At 37.5% G+C, this 27,977-nt stretch overlaps 1 protein-coding gene across 4 annotated transcripts in view; it reads right to left on the bottom strand.

The window, feature by feature from the left end:
* CCDC7 (coiled-coil domain containing 7) overlaps positions 1-27,977 on the bottom strand; it is a 263,556-nt gene that overhangs the window by 165,520 nt on the left and 70,059 nt on the right. For 2 of the 4 annotated variants that reach the window (XM_044928180.2, XM_044928181.2), the window contains exons 17-21: positions 26,351-26,599; positions 25,012-25,084; positions 17,839-17,946; positions 17,051-17,173; positions 4,636-4,746 (exon numbers count right to left, since the gene is read on the bottom strand). In XM_044928180.2, coding sequence (XP_044784115.2) covers positions 4,636-4,746; positions 17,051-17,173; positions 17,839-17,946; positions 25,012-25,084; positions 26,351-26,599 — 664 coding nt within the window. Of the gene's footprint in view, positions 1-4,635; positions 4,747-17,050; positions 17,174-17,838; positions 17,947-24,517; positions 24,601-25,011; positions 25,085-26,350; positions 26,646-27,977 lie in introns of those variants that run through there. The other 2 variants (XM_025264444.3, XM_006078364.4) reach the window with 2 other exon arrangements.

The following is a 27,977-nucleotide window of genomic DNA, read 5'->3' as shown; positions in this document are numbered from 1 at the left end:
CTGGAATTGAAGGGGTCTGTAAGAACTCAGTTTCCAAATATGTCTATGTATGGGTATATGCATATATATATATATATTCATTTTTATGTGTATGTAGTTTAGCTATATATGAATGCACACATGTGTGTGTGTGTACACACACTGATGCTTCAATTCTATGTTAAAACACTATATATGATCTTTTATACCATAAGAAATTACAAAACTGTCAGTCCTTATTTGGGAAAGCTTCCAACCCTACACTAACAATGTACAGCTCCAGGCACTAGAAATAGTTGCAGTCAGGCTGACCCTTAACCTACACTTCCAGCTGACCATGATCTTAAACTTTTCTGCCAAGAAACCTCCATACAGATGCTTCCTTGAGACACTGTACTATTCAGATGCCCCTACCTAGACCATCTTACTAGGTATACCTGGAAAACACCGTTCTCAGTCTGACTCAGTGTAAAGAACTTATCCACTCCAAACTCTGCCTCCTTGCCCTTTCCCTGGGCCCAGGATCCTTAAAACAGTGGGAGCCTTTTGCTGGAGGCAGTGAAATGTTGCCTCCACTCTCTCCTGTCTATAATGACACACCTGACCAGTGCTGTTATGTGGGGAAAATGGAAGACTAGTGGAGCTTCAGCCCTTTTCTGCTTATGGTTTATACTATCAGAGTAAATGAATACAGGGTTAATTTTACTTTGTACAGTTTGTTATTTTAGTTGGCCAACTTGACAACTATCAGCTCTTTGTCTGAGAAACTGGCATAGTGAGCAAAGTGACCAATGAAACATAATGCTTTTCTGAAAACGTGAAATCTCTTTAGATCCCACAAAGCCCTAGGAAAAGGAGTACGTCAAGGCTGTATATTGTCACCCTACTTATTTAACTTATATGCAGGGTACATCATGAGAAACCCTGGGCTGGAAGAAGCGCAAGCTGGAATCAAGATTGCCAGGAGAATATCAACAACCTCAGATATGCAGATGACAACACCCTTATGGCACAAAGTGAAGAGGAACTAAAAAGTCTCTTGATGAAAGTCAAAGAGGAGAGTGAAAAAGTTGGCTTAAAGCTCAACATTCAGAAAACGAAGATCATGGCATCTGGTCCCATCACTTCATGGCAAATAGATGGGGAAACAGTGTCAGACTTTATTTTTGGGGGCTCCAAAATCACTGCAGATGGTGATTGCAGCCATGAAATTAAAAGACGCTTATTCCTTGGAAGAAAAGTTATGACCAACCTAGATAGCATATTCCAAAGCAGAGACATTACTTTGCCAACAAAGGTCCATCTAGTCAAGGGCACCCCACTCCAGCACTCTTGCCTGGAAAATCCCAGGGACAGAAGTGCCTGGTGGGCCGCAGTCCATGGGGTCACTGGGAGTCAGACATGACTGAGCAACTTCACTTTCCCTTTTCACTTTCATGCATTGGAGAAGGAAATGGCAACCCACTCCAGTGTTCTTGCCTGGAGAATCCCAGGGATGGGGGAGCCTCGTGAGCTGCCGTCTATGGGGTCGCACAGAGTCAGACACGACTGAAGCGACTTAGCAGTAGCAGCAGCAGTAGTCAAGGCTACAGTTTTTCCAGTGGTCATGTATGGATGTGAGAGTTGGACTGTGAAGAAAGCTGAGCACCGAAGAATTGATGCTTTTGAACTGTGGTGTTGGAGAAGACTCTTGCGAGTCCCTTGGACTGCAAGGAGAGCCAACCAGTCCATTCTGAAGGAGATCAGCCCTGGGTGTTCTTTGGAAGGAATGATGCTAAAGCTGAAACTCCAGTACTTTGGCCACCTCATGCGAAGAGTTGACTCATTGGAAAAGACTCTGATGCTGGGAAGGATTGGGAGCAGGAGGAAAAGGGGATGACAGAGGATGAGATGGCTGGATGGCATCACCGACTTGATGGCTGTGAGTTTGAGTGAACTCCAAGACATGGTGATGGACAGGGAGGCCTGGCGTGCTGCGATTCATGGGGTCACAAAGAGTTGGACACGACTGAGTGACTGAACTGAACTGAACTGAGAGACGATTTGCGTCACTCTTGGACTATGTAAATGGATTACTGCAAGGTTGTCCAATGTAACACTCAGCCAGTAATGCCAATGAGTCTCATAAAGTGCTGGTGGAGGCCACAGAGCACCCTTAGAAGGTTCTCATAAATTGTTAAGACTTCTGGTTTTAGGGAAATATTGGTTCTTCACTTTAGCCTCCAAACTCACATCAGTTTCCCCAATGAGTCAAATTAGAGATTGAACTGAGGGACTCTAAGAGAGCTAGGGAAATAATTCCTGAGTTCATGGTTATGGTTCTCCAGAGATGGACATAAAAGTCATCAGAGACCCAGAAAGCTGAGTTATATACTCTATGACTATTGTTAGTTCTAAGTCCTGACAGAGACTGATTACTTTAATGAAAAAGGATGTAAAGGACTTTCCAATCACTGCCCAGCAACCTGAAGAGATCTTCAGAGACTTGGGTCTTACCAGACTCAGATTTCTAGGTTCACTTTTGTGAATCTTATTGGTTAGCAAGCTCAATCAAATTTCTTCATAAGTTTGTATCAATTAGTTGCCACATAGTCAGATCTTAATTGGTAAATTTTCAGGCATCCAAAAATTGGCGGCTGCCAGAAAGAAAAAGTGATATAATAATGCCCCCTCTACTGGATATTATGGGCAATGACCTTACCTAAAATCTGTTGCCCTGATTCCCATACAATGAGGTATCAAAGGAATAAATTAACACTCTCCACCGAGGTACTCTTGTTACACTATGGGCCATGGGGACCTAACATGTAGCCCCACTATGGTCCACTTTGTGGTGGCCGCTATGAATAAAGCAAGTGCTATTTTCTATACTTTTATCAATGAATCTTGAGACAGATCAGAAACTAGCATATACACTTATCCTGATTCTCAGCTTTCAAAAATAAACAAAATAGGGCTATACCAAAGCACCTCTTTACCCGGTAAAGATATGAGAGGCTATTCCAGAACAAAGTTTGAAAGGCAGTTGGAGGAGAATCACATTTCTTGGGCTTTTTGGATCGTGGTACACTAATATCTGTAATCCTCACAAGCCCTGGCACTAGAATGAGGGGGAAACAGATAATGGTGTCTGTTTTGGGGCCACCACCACAAACAGAAACCTTTTCCAGGCCATACTATGGTATGCTGCATTGTTATTGCCTTCATTGCTGAATGTATTATTGGTAGAGATGTATTATTTAGGTGACTCATCACTCTTATTCACTACCAAGCTGTGACAGGATTTGATAATGTTAGGATATTTTAATGGGGCAGGCTGGAAGATCTTGAACCACCCAACTACCAGAACCTAGAACCCTTATCTGTTAAATACCAAAAACAATACTGACATACTGGGTGTAAAAAATAAATAGCTGCCCTTGTTGCTGAGCTTAAACAAGCCAACAAATTCCACAGATTATATCTGCATTCAATAGCCCCATCAGGAAAAAAAAAAAAAATAGCCCCATCAGACCTGTGCACAAAACCTCAGGTGCCTACAGACTAACATGATTAAGGCTGCACAAAGTGTAAGTACCAACCTCACACTGGTTTTATGACTGTCACAGAAGCTATTGCCCAAGGTAAAGGAACTCAGTCTACAGCAACGAACAACTTGAATACTTACCAGCATCTCTCTTCATGCCAATGACGATGATCAATTTACCTCTATGTAGAATTAATTGAAATATGCCACTAACGTCCTTCCACAGGGACCTCTCAATTCCCCATCTGCCTATCTTCAATGGGTAGAGCATGACTGAGATAAAGTCCCACTCACGGAGGGAATGATAGCCTTGCTATATTGATGACATCTTTCTGGTGGGCCCAGACAAGCACCATCCCACAAGGACTGAACATCCTGTTGATCCATATGGGACAATATAGCTGGGCCATTAATATAGACAAGGACCTAGTATCCAAGTGAAATTCCAGTGTGTTACCTGTAGCAGATAAAAATCTTACTCCAGAGATGTTTGCAAATATTTGGGTCCTCTCTTCCTCAGGATTATTTATTTTAAATGTATTGATGGGACTTTTGATGGGATTTGTTGACTATTAACACATTTGCATGCTGTCCACAGGGATATGATGCCACATTTCTAAGAAGTTACCATAAAGGCTATCCCCTTTGAGCGGAGACCCAGCCAAAAAGATGCTCTGGAAGACTTCCGACAGACCATTCAAGCTCCTTCCCTGGACTCCCCTGAGTCATCATTTGTTTTCTGAGTTACTGACCTCTTTGTAGCTTTGTACTGACATTGTAGCCTATAGCAAAAAGACACTGACAGAGGTCAGAGGCAGCCATTGGTCATTCAGAGCAGAAATTTCCCAGGTTGGCTGAAAGGTACATAGCCTTAGTGAGATAACTACTCATGTATTATTGTCCTTAATGGATACTGAGCACGAAATAGTCTTAAGGTCAGAAATTCCAACTAAACTGTATCAAGAACTTCATTTTTGTTTTTAAGCTGCCTTAAGGTATTCACACTTTAAATCAAAATGTAAAATTTTATCCATACAAAACATATGCTGAGATATATCTTTAGGAAACAAAAAAGATCTGATAAGTTTAATTTAAAATGATATGAAGTTATTTATGATTATGATGCTTACTAGAGAGTCTTTCCTTTTTGAGAGTTCTTTGCTTCTTTACTTGCATTTGGGTTTTTGACACCAAATCCTGATGGTTAAGCATAACCTTTTCATATGATGCTTCATCATAACCTACATAAAGAAGTGCATTTAGTCAACTGAATAGAAAAAACAGATCTACTGTGAAATATCTAAACTTCAAATTTATACAAGTGTACAGAAGAATTCTCTTTCATTTTGATAAAAAATAAATTATCATAATGCTAGATATGACATAAAAATTGTGAGAAAAGTTTTAGTGAGTGTTTTGAATATATTTCTATCAGTCTCTAGTTTTCTTGGGTTATTTATACTTTAGGTCACTATCAATCATAGGTCAAACAATGAAAACACATAAGCACAAGATTACTCACCATAGCATCATGTGTAATTGCATAATATTCAAACTACCTGAATATTCATAGATCATTGATTGAATAATCTAGATACGTACCATAAACTATGATATGTTATAAATAATGGTTTAAAATGTGACACAAACAGCTGTACATATAGCTATAAAACAAATGAAAAAGTTATCCAGACATGAAAGAATTTCCAAGAAAGAATGTTTTGTAAAAAATAAAAGTGAAAAAGTATATATTTAATATACTACCTTTGAGGTAAGAAAGAAGGGGAAGTTAAGGGGAAAATTAAGAAAAATAGACACATTTACAAATGATTTAAAGAAATAATAAACCAGAGGACAATATAATACATGGTTACTTACAACAGAAGGGGTAAACTGGGGCATACAGGGGAAAGGATTCAGGAAAACATGATCCCTTGCAATCTCTTTTAGAGGTAGGTTGATATTCTATATATTCCAAACTTGAAAGCAAATTAGGGGCGGTCCTAAGATGGCAGAGGAATAGGACAAGGAGACCACTTTACCCCCACAAATTCATCAAAAGAACATTTGAACGCTGAGCAAATTCCACAAAACAACTTCTGAATGCTGGCAGAAGACATCAGGCACCCAGAAAGGCACCCCACTCTCATCGAAAGGAGGTAGGACAAAATACAAAAGATAAAAAGAGAGACAAAAGAGGTAGGGATGGAGATCCATCCCAGGAAGGGAGTCTTAAAAGAGAAGTTTCCAAACACCAGGAAACACTTCTCACCAGGGTCTGTGGGGAATCTTGGAATCTCAGAGGGCCACATAACCAGGAGGAAAAATCAGTCAATCGATAATTAAAACCCACAGATTACATGCCTAACGACAACTCCCAGCACTCCCGGCCGCCACCAGCAAGGGGGGGATGAACAGGGAGGTGCAGGCTGCATTGCTTAGGGTAAGGACTGGGCTGGAATGCCCTGAGGGCAATCTGAGGGAACTAGAGTGAGATAGCAACCCAAACTGTGGGATAGCCAGACAGAGAGAGAGAAAAAACTATCCTGCGAAAAGCCCTAACCTGAGGCACTGCCAGGCCCGTTCACAGAACAAAGGACTGAGCAAACACCAGAGGAGAACTAGCAGGCTGCGGACCGGCCCATCCTCCGCCAGAGACATGCAGGCAGGGGGGAAGCCAGAGCCGGAAAGGGGCAATCGCAGCCCCAGAAAGGCATCCTCTTCCAAATTGCAAACAGGCTCCGTTGCTAACCACGAGTGACAGTTGACATCCGCCAGGAGGGTCACAGCCAGAGATCAGCTCCCCAGAAGAGACACATGGCACACCTGAGAAGGCACGCCCATTGTACACCCAGAAAACCAAGCTGCTGGGAAGGGGCAGGCAATAAGATGCACCCCCCACCTGGGGGTGACTGCGCTCGCCAAGCACCTGGCCACCTGAGCTGCTCGGACCTGGGAAGGGCACAAAACACAGGCCCAACCACGTCTGCGCCTTTGTGGAGTACCCGAGAACCTGAACCTGAGCAGCTTAGACCTGGGAAATGTACACAACCCAGGGCCCGCCTCAGACAGTTCCCAGCAGAGCAACCTGGAGCCTGAGTAGTGTAGACAATGAAAGCTCACACGCTGTGAGTGGGGGCAAACCCACTGCAGCTGAAACACTGTGAGCACTCCCCACACATGCCAGTAATATTTGTTTGCAGTGTTCTTCCCTCCCCACAGCACGACTGAACAAGTGAGCCTAAATAAGTGACCACCTTCCCCTTGTGTCAGGGTGGAAATTAAACACTGAAGAAACAAGCAAACAGAAGAAGCTAAAATAAACAGAAGAAACCGCTTTGGAAGTGACAGGTGCAACAGATTAAAACCCTGTAGTTAGCACTGACTACATTGGAAGGGGTCTATAGATCTTGAGAAGTATAAGCCGGATCAAGGAACTATCTGAAACTGAACTGACCCCACACTGTCTGCCATAACTCCAGAGAAATTTCTAGATATATTTTTACTTTATCATTTTTTAAATTAAAAAAACTTAAAAAAATTTTAAGGCCTCTATTACTCTTTTAATTTTCATTTTTATAATCTATTACCTTTCAAAAAAAGAGACTACTTTTAAAGCAAACTTCATATATATATTTTATAATGTTTGTGACTTTGTTTTCTAATATTGTATTTTTGAGAGCTTAACCTACTCTAGATTTTTAATCTTTGTATTTTGATTTTTGTTATCAATTTTGTACCTTTAAGAACCCAATCTTCAGTACCCATTTTTACTTGGGAGTGTGATTACTGGCTTGACTGCTCTCTCCCGCTTTGGACTCTCCTTTTTCTCCACCAGGTCGCCTCTATCTCCTCCCTCCCCCTTCTCTTCTCTACCCAACTCTGTGAATCTCTTTGTGTGTTCCGGGCTGTGGACAACACTTAGGGAACTGATTACAGGCTGGATCTGTCTATCTCCTTTTGAGTCCCCCTTTTCTCCTCCTCATCACCTCTGTCTCCTTCCTCCTTCTTCTCTTCTCTGTGTAACTGCATGAACCTCTCTGAGGGGTCCACACTGTGGAGAGCACATAGGGAGTTTATTACTGGCTAGCTTGCTCTCGCCCCTTTGGATTCCCCTTCTTCTTCTCTTGGTCACCTCTATCTCCCTCCTCCTCCTTCTCTTCTCCATGTAACTCTGTGAACCTCTCCAGGTGGCCCTCACTGTGGAGAAACTTTTCATTATTAACCTAGGTGTTTTATCATCGGTGCTGTACAGATGAAGAAGTCTTGAGGCTACAGTAAGAATAAGACTGAAATCCAGAGGCAGGAGGCTTAAGTCAAAATCTTGACAACACCAGAGAACTCCTGACTTCAGGGAACATTAATCGATAAGAGCTCATCCAAAGGCCTCCATACCTACACAGAAACCAAGCGCCACCCAAGAGCCAACAAGTTCCATAGCAAGACATACCACACAAATTCTCCAGCAACACAGGAACACAGCCCTGAGCTTCAATATACAGGCTGCCCATAGTCACACCAAACCCACTGACATCTCAAAACTCATTACTGGACACTTCATTGCACTCCAGAGAGAAGAAATCCAGCTCCACCCACCAGAACACCAACACAAGCTTCCCTAACCAGGAAACCTTGACAAGCCACCTGTCCAACCCCACCCACAGCGAGGAACCTCCACAATAAACAGGAACCACAAACTTTCTGAATACGGAAAGGCCACCCCAAACACAGCAATATAAACAAGATGAAAAGGCAGAGAAATACTCAGCAGGTAAAGGAACAGGATAAATGCCCACCAAACCAAACCAAAGAAGAAGAGATAGGGAATCTACCTGATAAAGAATTCCAAATAATGATAGTGAAAATGATCCAAAATCTTGAAAACAAAATGGAGTTACAGATAAATAGTCTGGAGACAAGGATTGTGAAGATGCAAGAAATGTTTAACAAGGACCTAGAAGTAATAAATAAGAGTCAATATATAATGAATAATGCAATACATGAGATGAAAAAACACTCTGGAGGGAATCAACCATAGAATAACAGAGGCAGAAGATAGGGTAAGTGAGATAGAAGATAGAATGGTAGAACTAAATGAAGCAGAGAGGAAAAAACAAAAATGAATTAAAAGAAATAAAGACAATCTCAGACACCTCTGGGACAATGTGAAATGCCCCAACATTTGAATCATAGGAGTCCCAGAAGAAAAAGACAAAAAGAAAGACCATGAGAAAATACTTGAGGAGATTAATAGTTGAAAACTTCCCTAAAATGGGAAGGAAATAATCACCCAAGTCCAAGAAACCCAGAGCATCCCAAACAATGTGAAACATCCCAAGACAAATATTAATCAAATTAACAAAGATCAAACAGAACAAATATTAAAAGCAGCAAGGCAAAAACAACAAATAACACAGAAGGGGATTCCCATAAGGATAACAGCTGATCTTTCAATAGAAAGTCTTCAGGCCAGAAGGAATGGCAGGACATACTTAAAGTGGTGAAAGAAAATAACCTACAGCCCAGATTACTGTACCCAGAAAGGATCTCATTCAAATATGAAGGAGAAATCAAAAGCTTTACAGACAAGCAAAAGCTGAGAGAATTCAGTGCCACCAAACCAGCTCTCCAACAAATGCTAAAGGATCTTTTCTAGACAGGAAACACAGAAAGGGTGTACAAACTCGATCCCAAAACAATAAAGTAAATGGCAACGGGATCATACTTATCAATAATTACCTTAAATGTAAATGGGTTGAATGCCTCAACCAAAAGACAAAGCCTGGCTGAATGAATACAAAAACAAGACCCCTATATATGTTGTCTACAAGAAACCCACCTCAAAACAAGGGACACATACAGATTGAAAGTGAAGGACTGGAAAAAGATATTCCAGGCAAATAGAGACCAAAAGAAAGCAAGAGTAGTGATACTCAGTTCAGTTTAGTCGCTCAGTCGTGTCTGACTCTTTGCGACCCCATGAATCACAGCATGCCAGGCCTCCCTGTCCATCACCAACTCCCGGAGTTCACTCAGACTCACGTCCATCCAGCCATCTCATCCTCTGTCGTCCCCTTCTCCTCCTGCCCCCAATCCCTCCCAGCATCAGGGTCTTTTCCAATGAGTCAACTCTTCGCATGAGGTGGCCAAAGTATTGGAGTTTCAGCTTCAGCATCAGTCCTTCCAATGAACACCCAGGACTGATCTCCTTTAGGATGGACTGGTTGGATCTCCTTGCAGTCCAAGGGACTCTCAAGAGTCTTCTCCAACACCACAGTTCAAAAGCATCAATTCTTTGGTGCTCAGCTTTCTTCACAGTCCAACTCTCACATCCATACATGACCACTGGAAAAACCATAGCTTTGACTAGACAGACCTTTGTTGTAGTCATATCACATAAAATAGACTTTAAAACAAAGGCTGTGGAAAGAGACAAAAAAGGACACTACATAACGATCAAAGGATCAATCCAAGAAGATATAACACTTATAAATATATATACACCCAACATAGGAGCACCACAATATGTAAGGCAAATGCTAACAAATATGAAAGGGGAAAATAACAATAACACAATAATAGTGGGAGACTTTAATACCCCACTCACACCTATGAATAGATCAACTAAACATAAAATTAACAAGGAAACACAAACTTTAAATGATACGATAAACCAGTTAAACTTAATTGATATCTATAGGACATTTCACCCCAAAACAATGAATTTCACCTTTTTCTCAAGTGCACATGGAACCTTCTCCAGGATAGATCACATCTTGGGCCATAAATCTAGCCTTGGTAAATTCAAGAAAATTGAAATCATTCCAAGCATCTTTTCTGACCACAATGCAGTAAGATTAGATGTCAATTACAGGAGAAAAACTATTAAAAATTCCAACATATGGAGGTTGAACAAAACGCTGTTGAATAACCAACAAATCACAGAAGAAATAAAAAAAGAATCAAAATATGCATAGAAATGAATGAAAATGAAAACACAACAACTCAAAACCTGTGGGACACTGTAAAAGCAGTGCTAAGGGGAAGGTTCATAGCAATACAGGCTTACCTCAAGAAACAAGAAAAAAGTCAACTAAACAACCTAACTCTACACCTAAAGCAACTGGAAAAGGAAGAAATGAAGAACCCCATGGTTAGTAGAAGGAAAGAAATCTTAAAAATTAGGGCAGAAATAAATGCAAAAGAAATAAAAGAGACCATAGCAAAAATCAACAAAGCCAAAAGCTGGTTCTTTGAAAGGATAAATAAAATTGACAAACCATTAGTCAGACTCATCAAGAAACAAAGGGAGAAAAATCAAATCAATAAAATTAGAAATGAAAATGGAGAGATCACAGCAGACAACACAGAAATACAAAGGATCGTAAGAGACTACTATCAGCAATTATATGCCAATAAAATGGACAACGTGGAAGAAATGGACAAATTCTTAGAAAAGTACAACTTTCCAAAACTGGACCAGGAAGAAATAGAAAATCTTAACAGACCCATCACAAGCACGGAAATTGAAATTGCAGTCCAAAATCTTCCAGCAAACAAAAGCCCAGGTCCAGACGGCTTCACAGCTGAATTCTACCAAAAATTTAGAGAAGAGCTAACACCTATCCTCCACAAACTCTTCCAGAAAATTGCAGAGGAAGGGAAACTTCCAAACTCATTCTATGAGGCCACCATCACCCTAATACCAAAACCTGACAAAGATCCCACAAAAAAAGAAAACTACAGGCCAATATCACTGATGAACATAGATGCAAAAATCTTTAACAAAATTCTAGCAAACGGAACCCAAAAACATCATGACCAAGTGGCCTTTATCCCAGGGATGCAAGGATTCTTCAATATCTGCAAATCAACCAATGTAACACACCACATTAACAAATTGAAAAATAAAAACCATATGATTATCTCAATAGATGCAGAGAAAGCCTTCGACAAAATTCAACATCCATTTATGATAAAAAAAAAAAACCCTCCAGAAAACAGGAATAGACGGAACATACCTCAATATAATAAAAGCTATATATGACAAACCCACAGCAAACATTATCCTCAATGGTTAAAAATTGAAAGCATTTCCCCAAAGTCAGGAACAAGACAAGGGTGCCCACTTTCACCATTATTATTCAACATAGTTTTGGAAGTTTGGCTACAGCAATCAGAGCAGAAGAAGAAATAAAAGGAATCCAAATTGGAAAAGAAGAAGTAAAACTCTCACTGTTTGCAGATGACATGATCCTCTACATAGAAAACCCTAAAGACTCCACCAGAAAATTACTAGAGCTAATCAATGACTATAGTAAAGTTGCAGGATATAAAATCAACACACAGAAATCCCTTGCATTCCTATACACTAACAATGAGAAAATAGAAAGAGAAATTAAGGAAACAATTCCATTCACCATTGCAACGAAAAGAATAAAATACTCAGGAATATATCTACCTAAAGAAACAAAAGACCTATATATAGAAAAGTATAAAACACTGGTGAAAGAAATCAAAGAGGACACAAACAGATGGAGAAATATACCATGTTCATGGATTGGAAGAATCAATATAGTGAAAATGAGTATACTACCCAAAGCAATCTATAGATTCAATGCAATCTCTATCAAGCTACCAATGGTATTTTTCACAGAGCTAAAACAAATAATTTCACAATTTGTATGGAAATACAAATAACCTCGAATAGCCAAAGCAATCAAGAACCGAGAATGGAGAAGAAGAATGGAACTGGAGGAATCAACCTACCTGACTTCAGGCTCTACTACAAAGCCACAGTCATCAAGACAGTATGGTACTGGCACAAAGACAAAAATATAGATCAATGGAACAAAATTGAAAGCCCAGAGATAAATCCACGCACCTATGGATGCCTTATCTTTGACAAAGGAGGAAGAATATACAATGGATTAAAGACAATCTCTTTAACAAGTGGTGCTGGGAAAACTGGTCAACCACTTGTAAAAGAATGAAACCAGAACATTTTCTAACACCATACACAAAAATAAAATGGATTAAATATCTAAACCTAAGACCAGAAACTATAAAACTCCTAGAGGAAAACTTAGGCAAAACACTCTCTGACATAAACCACAGCAGCATCCTCTATGACCCGCCTCCCAGAGTAATGGAAATAAAAGCAAAAATAAACAAATGGGACCTAATTAAAATTAGAAGCTTCTGCACAACAAAGGAAACTATAAGCAAGGTGAAAAGACAGCCTTCAGAATGGGAGAAAATAATAGCAAATGAAGCAACTGACAAAGAATTAATCTCAAAAATATACAAGCAACTCCTGCAGCTCAATTCCAGAAAAATAAATGACCCAATCAAAAAGTGGGCCAAAGAACTAAACAGACATTTCTCCAAAGAAGACATGCAGATGGCTAACAAATACATGAAAAGATGCTCAACATCACTCATTATCAGAGAAATGCAAATCAAAACCACTATGAGGTACCATTTCATGCCAGTCAGAATGGCTGCTATCCAAAAGTCTACAAACAATAAATGCTGGAGAGGGTGTGGAGAAAAGGGAACCCTCTTACATTGCTGGTGGGAAATCAAACTAGTACAGCCACTATGGAGACCAGTGTGGGGATTCCTGAAAAAACTGGAAATAGAACTGCCATATGACCCAGCAATTCCACTACTGGGCATACACACTGAGGAAACCAGAAGGGAAAGAGATACGTGTACCCCAATGTTCATCGCAGCACTGTTCATAATAGCCAGGACATGGAAGCAACCTAGGTGTCCATCAGCAGATGAATGGATAAGAAAGCTGTGGTACATATACACAATAGAATATTACTCAGCCATTAAAAAGAATACGTTTGAATCAGTTCTAATGAGGTGGATGAAACTGGAACCTATTATACAGAGTGAAGTAAGCCAGAAAGAAAAACACCAATACAGTATACTAATGCATATATATGGAATTTAGAAAGATGGTAACAATAACCCTGTGTACGAGACAGCAAAAGAGACAGATGTATAGAACAGTCTTTTGGACTCTGTTGGAGAGGGCGGGGGTGGGATGATTTGGGAGAATGGGATTGAAACATGTATATTATCATATGTGAAATGAATTGCCAGTCCAGGTTTGATGCATGATACAGGGTGCTCGGGGCTGGTGCACCAGGATGACCCAGAGGGATGAGATAGGGAGGGAGGTGGGAGGGGGTTCAGGATGGGGAACACACGTACACCCATCGCGGAGTCATGTCAATGTATGGCAAAACCAATACAATATTGTTAAGTAATTAGCCTCCAATTAAAATAAATAAGTTTATATTAAAAAATAAAAATAAAGGTTGGGTTAAAAAGGGAAAGACTTAGCGAAACTAAACAGAGGTAAACTGAGATTATCCATTCTGAGGACCATGAAGAGAAATAAACAGAGCCTCAGAGACTGATGGAAACAAGCATATCAACATAAGCACAATGGGCAACAAAGAGGAAAAGCAGAGAAAGAAGAAAGAATCTGTGAAGAAATAATGATCAGTAACTTCCCCAATATTATGAAAAACAGTCATCTTCACATAAAGTAGCTCAACAAGCCCAAAGTAAAGCATACTTAATGAGATCCACACATACACATATCATAGTCAAGCTGTCAAAAACAGTTTCCTAGAACTTTCAAAATTCTTAATTTGAGGTGGGAGTTTTGAGATTAAAACTTCATCTTCATTTGACATATTTTCATCTGATACCTATTTTCTCAACTATAAGAAAAGAAGATTTTAACCCACTAAAACAGGAAACTTTAATTGTGAAGTCTGAATTAAGATAGACCAAGTATCACCTAAAGTTTCCTTTCATTTTTGTAACAATTTAAGTAAATGACCACAATTTTTTAAAAGACCAAAATATAAGACTGGACTATGATGTTTAGTGTAACCATGAGAGTGTTTCTACTGAAAGAATGTGTAGGCACTGTTATTTCATACATATACTTAAAAGTTGAAGGTAACTTCATTTTTTTTAAAATTTTATTTTATTTTTAAACCTGAAACACTAAGCATATTCACCTTTTTTAAGTTTTCACATTTTAAACCATGAGATTTATTTTAAAATTGGAATAAAAAAAGTGATTCAACATTCATTTAAAAATGAAAAATGGAATAGGAGGGGAAAAACAAAGTATCCGAGGATATTTATATCCAATATATTTTATAGTTTTAATAATTACAGATTATGTGTTCTGGAATAAAGGCAAAAATATTGGATTTGTAAACAATCTAAATATAAACTATTTATAAGATACACCACACCAAAGCTTAATAATACATAAAGGTGGAAAGCAAATATATGAAAAAAGATATGTATGTATATATTAATCAAAATAAATCTGCTATAGTTATGTCAACATCAGACAAAACAGAATTTAAGTCAAAGGAACTTACCAAAGATTAAGATGGTCTCTTTAATAAAAAGTTGAGTTCACCAGAAACATGCACTTTTATAAAATTGTATATACTTAATACAGGCAGTATAAGGAGGCCAGTAATACAAAAATAGATAAATCCAAAATTATAGCAAAAGAATTCAATATGCATGTTTCAGCAAATGGTAGAATGAAACAAAAATTCAAGAAAACCACGAAATAAAAAGAAAAATTTTAATGTAACTTTTAAAAACTTTGCAGTGATATTGTAAGTCTGAATCAGGCTACATATTCCACTTAATTAAAATCAATTAATTCAATTAAAATAATTTAATGCTGCTGCTGCTGCTAAGTCGCTTCAGTCCTGTCCGACTCTGTGTGACCCCATAGATGGCAGCCCACCAGGCTCCTCCGTCCCTGGGATTCTCCAGGCAAGAATACTGGAGTGGGTTGCCATTTCCTTCTCCAATGCATGAAAGTGAAGTCGCTCAGTTGTGTCCGACTCCTAGGGACCCCATGGACTACAGCCTACCAGGCTCCTCTGTCCATGGGATTTTCCAGGCAAGAGTACTGGAGTGGGTTGCCCTTGCCTTCTCCCATTAAAATTTAAATTATTTAAATTTAAATTAAATCCCATTTCAATTTAAATTAAATCCCATTTAAATTATTAAAAATAATTTAATAATTTTTATAATATTTACTACTGAATTTTTTCTATCAACTCCAAGTAAAATATTTTATCTGATACTTCATGCATACTCTGAGCTATAAGATGACTTTCATATGCACTAGACAACCAGATTTGTGCTGTAAGCAATATATGCAATATATGTACCCAACAATATTTTGTCTCATTTATTAAAATATAAACAAGTCATACTCTGTGGCAATAAAGTATTAAAAGAGATTATCAAAGAATAAACATATATGACTACATTTTTCACTTCTGTAAATAGAATCAGTCTTGTTTAGATATTCAGAGATATCAATAATCTGAAGTGAATAATAATTTAATATTGGCTAACACTATTTAAAATATTATTTCACTTTCTTGGCATATTCACACTTTCAGTTCAGTTCAGTCGCTCAGTCGTGTCTGACTCTTTGCGACCCCATGAACCACAGCACGCCAGATACTTTAGAATAAAGTTAAAATTTGCAGTGTTAGATATGTCTAAAAAAATATATGTAATGATACAAAAATATACATCAGAAAAAGAGTAAAAGAAACTTACAAAGCAGGAAGAATTGAAGCACAAAGAAAATGGTATAACTTCACTCCAAAGCATCAAAATTTGATGAAGTGTGACTATAATTGCTAATTAAAAGACAAAGATATAGGGACTTCCCTTGTAGTCCAGTGATTGAGACTCCACCTTACAACGCAGGGGACTTGGGTTTGATCCCTGGTCAGGGAACTAAGATCCTACATGCATGGTGCAACTAAGCTCATGTGCCACAACTAAGACCCAACAAAGCCAAATAAACAAATATTCAAAGAAAAAAAGACAAACATATCAAGCTGAATTTGAAAAATACTCAGTTACAATCTTCACACTAAAAGAAAAATCATAATGATACAAAATGTTTAAAACAACAGGACAGAAAAAAATGTGTCATGAAAATACCAGTCAGAAGTTAAAGCCACATTAAAAGCAGGCATGGTAGTTTTTTTATGGCAAAAAAAAAAAAAAAAACCTGTAAAAATGATAAAGTGGGTCCCTTATTAGAAAAGGGTCTGTCCTCTTGGGGCTTCCCTGGTGGCTCAGATGGTAAGGCATCTGCCTGCAGTGCAGGAGACCTGGGTTTGATCCCTGGGTTGGGAAGATCCCCTGGAGAAGGAAATGGCAACCCACTCCAGTACTCTTACCTTGAAAATTCTAGGAAATTTGTTCATTTTAACTTTATATGAATGTTAATGATAAAGTATCATAAGACAAGATGACACAACATAAGAACAGAACAGAGTAATTCATAATCATAGCAGGAAATTTAACCCATCCAACTCAGGAATTATAGAACACAGATAAATAATCAATGAACAAAATACTTATAGATACATTCATGAACTATGGATCAAAGCTCTCCTGAATTTAGCTGAAAATATTTTCCAAGATTTTAAATTAATTACTTACTATCAAAACTGCCACTTCCTGATGCTTCAAGGTTAACTTGAGACTGCCTGGTTAAAACTGAAGCTATATCCTCAGACAGTTGATCATCAATAGTTATAGCTTTTGGCTCTGTTATAAGAAACGCTAAATAGAAAAATGGATCTATTATAAAACTTCTGAATATACCAAGTAAGCAGCAAATTTTCTTTCAATTTGTGCAACACTAAAGGAGGAGGACTGAAAAGCAGTGAATTATAATACATATTCAGACAGACCCTGGAAGAGAAGTAGGCAATTTGTGTGAGCAGTTTTCATGAGTGTGTGTGGAGGCAGTCTTGTTATATACTAGTCATTAACCACGTAAATACCAAACAAAAGTTGATCAAAGGTTTCATTTAGTTTTCTAGTTATCTTAGGGTATTTACACTTACATCAAGGCATAAAACTTCTATAAAATATATGCACAAATATTTACAAGGTGTTGTTCAATTTTTTTTTCTCTATCTTGATCTTTGTTGCTTTATCCATTATTTAATGAAAATTAAAGAAAAAATATCTTTCAATGAGCCTAACTTCAAATAATTTAAAGTGAAATTTGCTCAGTTGTGTCTGACTCTTTGTGGCCCCACAGACTATACTGTCCACGGAATTCTCCAGGCCAGAATACTGGAGTGGGGAAGACTTTTCCTTCTCCAAGGGATCTTCCCAACCCAGGGGTCGAACCCAGGTCTCCTGCACTACAGGTGGATTCTTTACCAGCTGAGCCACAAGGGGAGCCCAAATAATTAAAAGTTATCTATAATTCTTACCATTGCGTCTATTTGCTCTAGCAGTTTCTGGTTTCAACAATCGTTTTTTAGCTTCTGATGGTGTTTCATTCTTAAGCAGAGGATTTTCATCTAATTTTCTACCAGGAGCTACATAAAGAGACACATTTTAGTCTACTAAATAGATAGAACTATTGTGAAATCTTTATATTTAAAACAAATATATAGCAGAATTCTCTCATTTTTTTAAAGTTATAACTAAATTGCTAACAAAGGTTCATATAGTCAAAGCTACAGTTTTTCCAGTATTCATTTAAGAGAGTTGAAACATAAACAAGGCTGAGCACTGAAGTGTGCTTTCAAAGTGTGGTGCTGGCAAAGACTCTTGAGAGTCCATTGGATAGCAAGGAGACCAAACCAGTCAATCCTAAAGGAAATCAACCCTGAATATTCATTGGAAGGACTGATGCTGAAGCTGAAGCTCCAATACTTTGGCTGTGGTCATGATGGGTAGAGCCGACTCATTGGAAAAGAACCTGATGCTGGGAAAGATTGAAGGCAAAAGGAGAAGGGGGCAGTAGAGGATGAGATGGCTAGATAGCATCACCAACTCAATGGACATGAATTTAAGCAAACTCCAGGAGACAGAGACAGTGGAGGACAGAAGAGCCTAGCATGCTGCAGTACATGGGGTTGTGAATATTCGTACATGACTTTGTGACTGAACAGCAACAACTAAATTACCATAAAGCTAGGTGTGACATGAGAAGAGCTTTAATGGGGTTGTGTTTTATTATTTCTAGCACATAACGTTAAATGAGAAAAAAAGAAAAAGAAGATATCCAGTATGTTACCATTTGAGAAGGAAAACGTGGGAAATGAGGGGGTAAAGTGGAGAGAAACAGAGACACTAATCTTTACACAACAAAACACTAGACAGTTAAATCAGAAAACAATATACTTATTTGCCTTCAGGGGGCTGACAGTAGGGCTGCGGAGTACAGAAGGAATGATAGATAGTTCTCTAAGTACAGTTGGCCATTTGTATCTGTGGGTACCACATCTACAGATTCAATCAACTGCAGGTTGCAAACATTCAGAAAAAATTCCACAAAGTTCCAAAACGGAAAACTCTGCCATGTGCTGGCAACTACTTAGATAATATTTCCATTGTTGTTACAACTATTTGCATAGTGTTCACATTGTATTAGGTACTATAAGTAAGCAAGAGATGATTTAAAATATTTGGGAAGATATGCATAAGCTATATGCAAATATAGCAAATATATGCACCATTTTATATAAGGGACTTGAGCATCTCTGGATTTTAGTATCTAGGAGGGTCCTGGAACCAATCCCTTGTGGGTACCAAGGGACAACTGTACATCTTTTGCATGCTTGTACTTTGGGAAGTAGGTTAATGTTGTATATATCGCCTGCAAAATAAAATCAACAAAATACTAAAATGGAAGGAAAATGGCAAAGAATTCTCAAACAAATTTAGCAGCACTTAGGATACATCAAATGAGTAAATGTGCTGCTGTTGTTCAGAGTCAAGTTCACACTGTAGAAGAAAGGACATACATATACAAAACAAAGGAAAGAAAAAATAAGACCTGAGAGGATAAATTAGAATCAAAGACATTCATGAGAACTCATGATTTCAAAATATACCTGTGTATATGCATTTATGTCTATGTAGGTATATATGTGTATGAATATGTGTATCTGTATTTGTGTATGTATATCGAGGAGTCCACCTCCAGAACAAAATGTTACATGTGATATTTCATGACTGACCATATGCAATTACAGAGAGACACTACAATAATATTCAGAGACTTTAATAGTCCAAATTTAAACAATGAATAAAACAACTAAGATCAAGAGGGAAACAGAATTGAACAAAACTATAAATTAAGAGTTCTGCAGAGGTTTTTTATTTCTATAGAACATTCCATCCAACAACAGCTAAGTCCATATCCTGCTTAAATGCATATGGAAATGCATATGGAAAGGCACTATAGCCAGCTTTCAGAGGTAACTGGAGTTCCTGCCACTGCAACTTCTACCAGGGGCTAGAGCTAGCACTGCAGTGAGACTAACCCCACTGACCCCAACTGCTCTCCAGAATCAGGATACTACAGCAACTTTACCATGTATGGGACTGGAACTGCTGCTCTACATCCCATTTCAGATCCCAAGTCACTGCTCTGACCAACCATTAATAGGTATGAGCTGCTATTTGTGAGTGAAAACCATATACTGATACTTTTGCAGAACATACCATATAAAACAATTAACTTAAAACTAAATTCATAAATCTCCTATAGGAAAACATAGGAATAAATCTCTATTACCTTGGATTTTGCAATGGATTCTCACATATAACACCAAAAGCAAAGCAACAACAACAACAAAAAAGATAAGGTGAGCTTCATGAAATTAAAAACTCTTATCCATTAAAGGATATTATCAAGAGAGTGAAAAGACAACCTAGAGAATGACAGAAAATATATGCAAACCATAAGGTTTAATAGCCCAAACATATAAAGAACCTCTACAATTCATCAACAAAAAGAAATGACCCAATTAAAAAATGGGTGAAACACTACTATTCAACATAGTTTTGGAAGTACTAGCCACAACAATCAGAGAAGAAAAAGAAATAAAAGGAATCCAGATGAGAAAAGAAGTAAAACTCTCACTGTCTGCAGATAACATGATCCTCTACATTAAAAACCCTGATGACAACACCAGAAAATTACTAGAGCTACAATGAATAAGGTAAATTTGCAGGATATAAAATCAACACACAGAAATCCCTTGCATTCCTGTATACTAACAATGAGAAAACAGAAAGAGAAATTAAGGAAACAATGCCATTCACCACAGCAACAAAAAGAATAAAATATTTAGAAATAAATTTACCTAAAGAAACAAAAGACCTATATATAGAAAAGTATAAAACACTGATGAAAGAAATCAAGATGACACAAATAGATGGAGAAATATACCATGTTCATGGATTGGAAGAATCAAAATAGTGAAAATGAGTATACTACCGAAAGCAATCTATAGATTCAATGCAATCCCTATCAAGCTACCAACAGTATTTTTCACAGAACTAGAAAAAATAATTTAAAAATTTGTATGGAAATACAAAAAACCTCAAATAGCCAAAGCAATTTTGAGAAAGAAGAATGGAACTGGAGGAATCAACCTGCCTGACTTCAGGCTATACTACAAAGCTACAGTCATCAAGAAAGTATGGTACTGTCACAAAGACAGAAATATGGATCAATGGAACAAAACAGAAAGCCCAGAGATAAATCCATGCACCTATGGACACCTTATCTTCGACAAAGGAGGCAAACATATGCAATGGAGAAAAGATAATCTCTTTAACAAGTGGTGCTGGGAAAATCAGTCAACCACCTGTAAACGAATGGAACTAGAACACTTTCTAACAGCTTACACAAAAATAAACTCAAAATGGATTAAAGATCTAAATGCAAGACCAGAAACTCTAAAACTCCTAGGGGAAAACAGGCAGAACACTCTCTGACATAAATCACAGAAAGATCCTCTATGACTCACCTGCCAGAGTAATGGAAATCAAAGCAAAAATAAACAAATGGGACCTAGTTAAAAGCTTTTGCATAATGAAGGAAACTATAAGCAAGGTGAAAAGGGAGCCTTCAGAATGGGAGATAATAATAGCAAATGAAGTAACTGACAAAGAATTAATCTCCAAAATATACAAGCAGCTCATGCAGCTCAATACCAGAAAAATAAATAAAGGACCCAATGAAAAAATGGGCCAAAGAACTAAACAGACATTTCTCCAAAGAAGACATACAGATGGCTAACAAACACAGGAAAAGATGCTCAACATCACTCATTATCAGAGAAATGCAAATCAAAACTCACAATGAGGTACCATTTCATGCCAGTCAGAATGGCTGCCATCAAAAAGTCTACAAACAATAAATGCTGGAGAGGGTGTGGAGAAAAGGGAACCCTCTTACACTGTTGGTGGGAATGCAAACCAGTACAGCCACTATGGAGAACAATGTGGAGATTCCTTAAAAAACTAGAAATATGACCCAGGAATCCCACTACTGGGCATACACACTGAGGAAACCAGAATTGAAAGAGACACATGTACCCCAATGTTCATCGCAGCACTGTTTACAATAGCTAGGACATGGAAGCAACCTAGATGTCCATCAGCAGACAAAGGGATAAGAAAGCTGTGGTACATATACACAATGGAATATTACTTAGCTATTAAAAAGAATCCATTTCAGTCAGTTCTAATGAGATGGATGAAACTGAAGCCTATTATACAGACTGAAGTTAAGTCAGAAAGAAAAATACCAAAACAGTATATTAATACATATATGGAATTTAGAAAGATGGTAATGATGATGCTATATGCAAGACAGCAAAAGAGATATATGTAAAGAACAGACTTTTGGACTCTGTGGGAGAAGGTGAGGGTGGGATGATTTGCGAGACTAGCATTGAAACATGTATACTACCACATGTGAAATGTATGACCAGTCCAAGTTTGATGCCTGAAGCAGGGCACTCAAAGTCAGTGCACTGGGACAACCCAGAGGGATGGGATGGGGAGGGAGGGGGGTCAGGACGTGGGGGACACATGTGCACCTGTGGCTGATTTATGTATGGCAAAACCACCACAATATTGTAAAGTAATTAGCCTCCAATTAAAATAAATAAATTAATAAAAAAATAAAATATAAGTATTTAAATTTTGAAATTCTTCTCTAAGAACCATTTAAACAATATTTTTCACATTTGGATATATAATATTTTCCTTATTATTAAAAGTTCTATTTTCTAATTCCATTTTTATATCTTACTTGATTAATAAATTATATACAATTTATAAAAATTATATAAAAATTTTAAATGACCAAATACATGATTTTAAAATATTTATTTCCAAGTTAATTTAATTTTGATAAGAGGATATCATTTATATGGTGGCACAATTTTGTTGTGTTTTATTGAGACTTGGTTTAAAGTCAAGTAGGTAATAAATACTTTAAATATTAAAAAAAAATGGTGAAGGAGTTGTAAAGACATTTTTTCCAAAGAAGATATACAAATTACCAATAAGCACACAAAAAGATGCATATAATCTTTAATAATTAAGTAAATATGAATCAAAATTATAATGAGATACACTTCATACCTACTGGAATAAACATAATTCAAACAAAAAGGAAAACAAGGGTGTATACCATTGTACATTGTTACTAGGAACAGAAAATAGTGCAGCCACTGTGGAAAACTGTTGTGCAGTTCCTCAGAAAGCTAAACTTAAAATTATTTTATGATCCAGCAAATATACTCCTACCCAAACAATTGAAAACAGAGATTTAAACAGATATCCTACACCATGTTCCATGTAGAATTATTCACAGTAGCCAAAAGTGGAAGCAATCTAAATGTCCATCAGCAGGTGAATGGATAAACAAAATGTGGTATGTCATACATTAATACATTCAGTTCAGTTCAATTGCTCGGTTGTGTCTGACTCTTTGTGACCCCATGAACTGCACGCCAGGCCTCCCTGTCCATCACCAACTCTCAGAGTTTACCCAAACTCATGCCCATTGAGTTGGTGATACCATCCAACCATCTCATCCTTTGTCGTCCCCTTCTCCTCCTGCCCTCAATCTTTCCCAGCATCAGGGTCTTTTCAAATGAGTTAGCTCTTCGCATCAGGTGGCCAAAGTATTGGAGTTCCAGCTTCACCATCAGTCCTTCCAATGAACACCCAGGACTGATCTCCTTTAGGATGGACTGGTTGGACCTCTCTTCTCCAACACCACAGTTCATAAAAAGAAACAAAATTCGGACATATGCTAAACTGTGGTGAACCTTGAAAATATTATGCTAAGTGAAACAGGCAGGTGCAAAAGGACAAATATATAATTCCACTAACATGAAACATAATAGCCAAACCCACAGAAAGTAAGTAAGTGGAAGAAAGTAAGTGAGAGGTTACCAGGGGCCGGATGGAGGCAGGAGTGGGAGTTACTGCCTAACATGTTTCTTTTCAGGGTGATGAAAGTTGTGGATATAGATGTAGTGATGATTGCACAACACTGAATGCAGTTGATGCTATTGAATTTTATACTTTAAAGATGATTAAAATGTCAAATTTTATGTATATTTTATCACAATGAAAAAAAATGGGTCAATTGATTAAATTGAGTTCAACTACTGGTTAAAAATTCATGATAAACTCTGAGCAAAAGAAAACATCCTGACCATAATCAAAATATTTATCTCAGGTAACTAATTATCATAGGTGAAACCATAGAGACACTCTCATTTCAAAGCACAAAAGAAGAGCGATACTTCCATACTCTCAGTTCAGTCACTCAGTCGTGTCCAACTCTTTGCAACCCCATGGACTGCAGCACGCCAGGCTGCCCTGTCCATCACCAAATCCTGGAGCTTGCTCAAACTCAAGTCCATCAAGTTGGTGATGCCATCCAGCCATCTCATCCTCTGTTGTCCTCTTCTCCTTCTGCCTTCAATCTTTTCCAGCATCAGGGTCTTTTCCAATGAGTCAGTTCTTCGTATCTGGTGGCCAAAGTATTGGAGTTTCAGCTTCAGCATCAGTCCTTCCAATGAATATTCAGGACTGATTTCCTTTAGGATTGACTGGTTTGATCTCCTTGCATCATAACTATTTAAAAAAAGTTACTTTGGAAATTTCAGCCAATGCAATAAGATATGGATGGGTCATAATAAAAGCTATGTATGTTTGGAAAAAAGAATAAACTGATGTTTTATAAAATATACATTGAACACCCCAAAACCCAGCTAAAACATTAATTATTTATAACACAAAGCATATTTTTTCCTGCTATACTCTGATGAATTTGGGGTATAATATTATGTTAAGAATTTATAATGCCAAATACTGTTATTTGGTTGAGACAAAGCTATCAATTTCCTTTTACACAAAGTTTAGTTAAGATAGACTGAGCAGTATGTTAACTCACCAAATTAATCTTTACACATTGGTCAGTATATTTATATATTATCTCATGACTGTCTAAAAAGTTATTTCTATACTTAGTAATGTTCTCACTTCATTTACTTATAACATGGGAACACAAAGTCATTAATATCTTTTTCTTACAAAAGACAAAATCTTTTTACCTTGAAATCCTCTTGCTTCTTGGTAAGTTTGTTTTTCAAGCTTAGTTTTTAATTTCTCTTCTAAAATATCAGCCTTAATCACAAAAGTTAAAACAAGTAATTACAAATTATACATCATAGAACTCTAATTACCTTCTTCTATAACTACAATATCATTAAAGAAACTTTTTATCTTTCATTATTTCTTGAATGTATCAAACATAAAAATGAAAACAATTAATGCATATGAGGGACATTTTGGAACACTTAATAGTGTGGAAGGACCTTTCTCAAGCAAAATTGTGATTCTTCTTCATAAATAATTCCAAATAAATCAAGTCAATGTTTTAACATTATAAGTCTAGTTTAGATTTATATTTTCACCTAATTCAATCTCTAGACAAACTCAAATGGCTTTACAAAATTATTTTTATAACGCCACTTAATAGCTTGCATGATAAAAAATACTGTGAATATGTTAGATATCATTTATATATATATGAATATATGTCAAATATCATTATCATTTTTCTTTTTCCCAGAATTTTAACTAAGAATTTCCTAGTTAAATTGTATTTTAGCAAAGGCAATTTAATAATTTTCTAAGACATGTTTAAGGTATATAAAATTATTTCAAAACAACTATGTTCTCACAATTATCTTAATATGTAAAAATTTTTATAGATGAACATGAAATAATTTCTCTGTCTCAGAAATTACGTATCTTTCCATTTATCATTAAAATTATAATTCAAGCCACAAATTCTTTGTTGGTACAGATGAGAACTTTTACATTAAAATATTGATTCCCAAATATCCCTTTAAAATTCTAAATATATAATAGGTTTTATCATAGTTAGGGAGTTTGGGATCAATATATACATATTGCTATATTTAAAATGGGAAGCCCAGTGTGCTGCAGTCCATGGGATGGCAAAGACTCGGACAAGACTAAGTGACTAAACTGAACTGAACCGAAAATTATTTCAAAATAAATTATTAAAAAAATAAATAAATAAAAAATAAAATGGGTAACCACAAGAACCTACTGTATAGCACATGGAACTCTGCTCAATGTTATGTGGCAGCCTGGATGGGATAGGGGTTTGGAGGAGAATGGACACATGTATACATATGGCTGAGTCCCTTTGCTGTCCACCAGAAACTATTATGACATTGTTAATTGGCTGTACTCCAAAACAAAATAAATTAAAAAAAAATAATAATTGAATCAAAAGGCAATTTTTAAATTCCATTTAAATAGGAAAATATTGATGCTTTAAATTAACATTGAATGAAAATATTGAAGAAGTATAGCAATTAAAATAAAAAGCTTTCAATTTATTATGTTGTATCTTACCACCTTTGAGATGTCAGTACCCAGTACCCTTCTTTGAACAACAGAAGGTGAGATGAATGATGCTGCAAACATTTCATTCTCTTGAAGCAATTTTCCAACAGACTGTGCATCTTTAATTTCTTCATGCTGTAACATTGTTGTGAATGTTTTATCATAGTTCTTTGATGAAACTATACGGGATAGATCTTCATCAGTTAAATGTTCACTTGCAGTCTTTAAAAAAGATGATCCATCTTGAGACTTGAGGATCTGTGAAAGATCTGACATAGCAGGGCTAGCTCTTTCCTTCTCTGAGCTTTAGAATTACAAAACATCTGGTATTAGATTATATGAACAACATTTTTTATTTTTAACTAAAGAATCATTTGCATAATCTATAATGATATTAAATGAGTAATTATAATTATTCACTAATTAATAGTAATAAAAATGTGAAATTGATGCTAGATAACAAGCTAAGGATAATATATCTCATGGGTTTTAAAATAGAGTCAAAGAGTCTCAAATTGGCCAAGATAGCAGAGTGGGAACACTCTGAGCCCACCTCCTCTAATGGGCATACCAAAATTACAACCATTTACAGAGCAACTATTGATGAGAAAAACTGGATGATTAGCAGAAAAGATCTTCTACTAAAGACTTAAAGAAGGAACCACAAGAAGATAGGGAGAAGTGGAGTCACACTATAGTCAAGATCCACAGCCCCAAGTGAGTAACCCACAAAGGGAGGATGATTACAATTCAAGAAGTTATCCCCAAGGAGCAAGAGGTCCAAGCCCCACACTGGGGTCACCAGCCCAGGAGTCCTACACCAACACAAGCCATCTAGAACATTCGGCTTTGAAGGTCAATGGGACTTACTTTCAGGAAAGTCAGAATATTATGGGAAATAGAGATGGCCTTCTAAGAAAACATACACATAATCTCACACACTCCAGGAGTCATAGCAGAATCAGTCATTTAAAGGAGACTGGATTACACCCACCTGCTGCTCTTGGAGAGCCTACCAGAGAGGCAGAAGGCAACTGGAGCTCACCATGGGGACACAGACACTGGTGGCAGGCAATTTTGAAAGTTCTTTCTACCACATGGTCACTGGCACAACCAAGCTCCACTCTGGAATACTCCCTCTAGCTTATTGGGACCGAGCCTCGCCCACCAGTCTGTCAGAACCAGAACTGGGACCCCTCAGGCCAAGCAACTAGCCAGGAAGGGACTTACTCAGTAGCTGCTTTCAGAGGACCTGAGCCCACAGTCACCCTGGGACACAGTCCTATCCACCAGCCCAGTCAGACCAGCCCCAGGACCACTGTGGCCTGCAGCCTGCCAGGGTAGGACCCAGCCCACTCACCAGTAGGCCAATACCAAGTATTTAAACACCTTAGGCCCCGCAGCCAGCTGCCCAGGGATTTGGCCACATCCCTAACCAGGTTGGAACAAGCGTCAGATAACCACTGATCCTGCAGCCAGCTGTATCATGAACCAGTCCAACATCAAACCTAATATTGGCATTATAGAAATCTCAGAAGGAGAAGTGAGAGAAAGGGGGCAGAGGACATGTCTGAAGATAGAATAGCTGAAAAACTCCTATAGCCTGGGAAAGGAAATGGTATCAAGGTCCAGGAAG

The sequence above is a fragment of the Bubalus bubalis genome, chromosome 14, assembly GCF_019923935.1.
Source record: "Bubalus bubalis isolate 160015118507 breed Murrah chromosome 14, NDDB_SH_1, whole genome shotgun sequence".
Taxonomy (NCBI): Eukaryota; Metazoa; Chordata; class Mammalia; order Artiodactyla; family Bovidae; genus Bubalus; species Bubalus bubalis.
The sequence above is the reverse complement of the archived record's forward strand: the minus strand, read 5'-3'. Positions and strand labels throughout refer to the sequence as shown.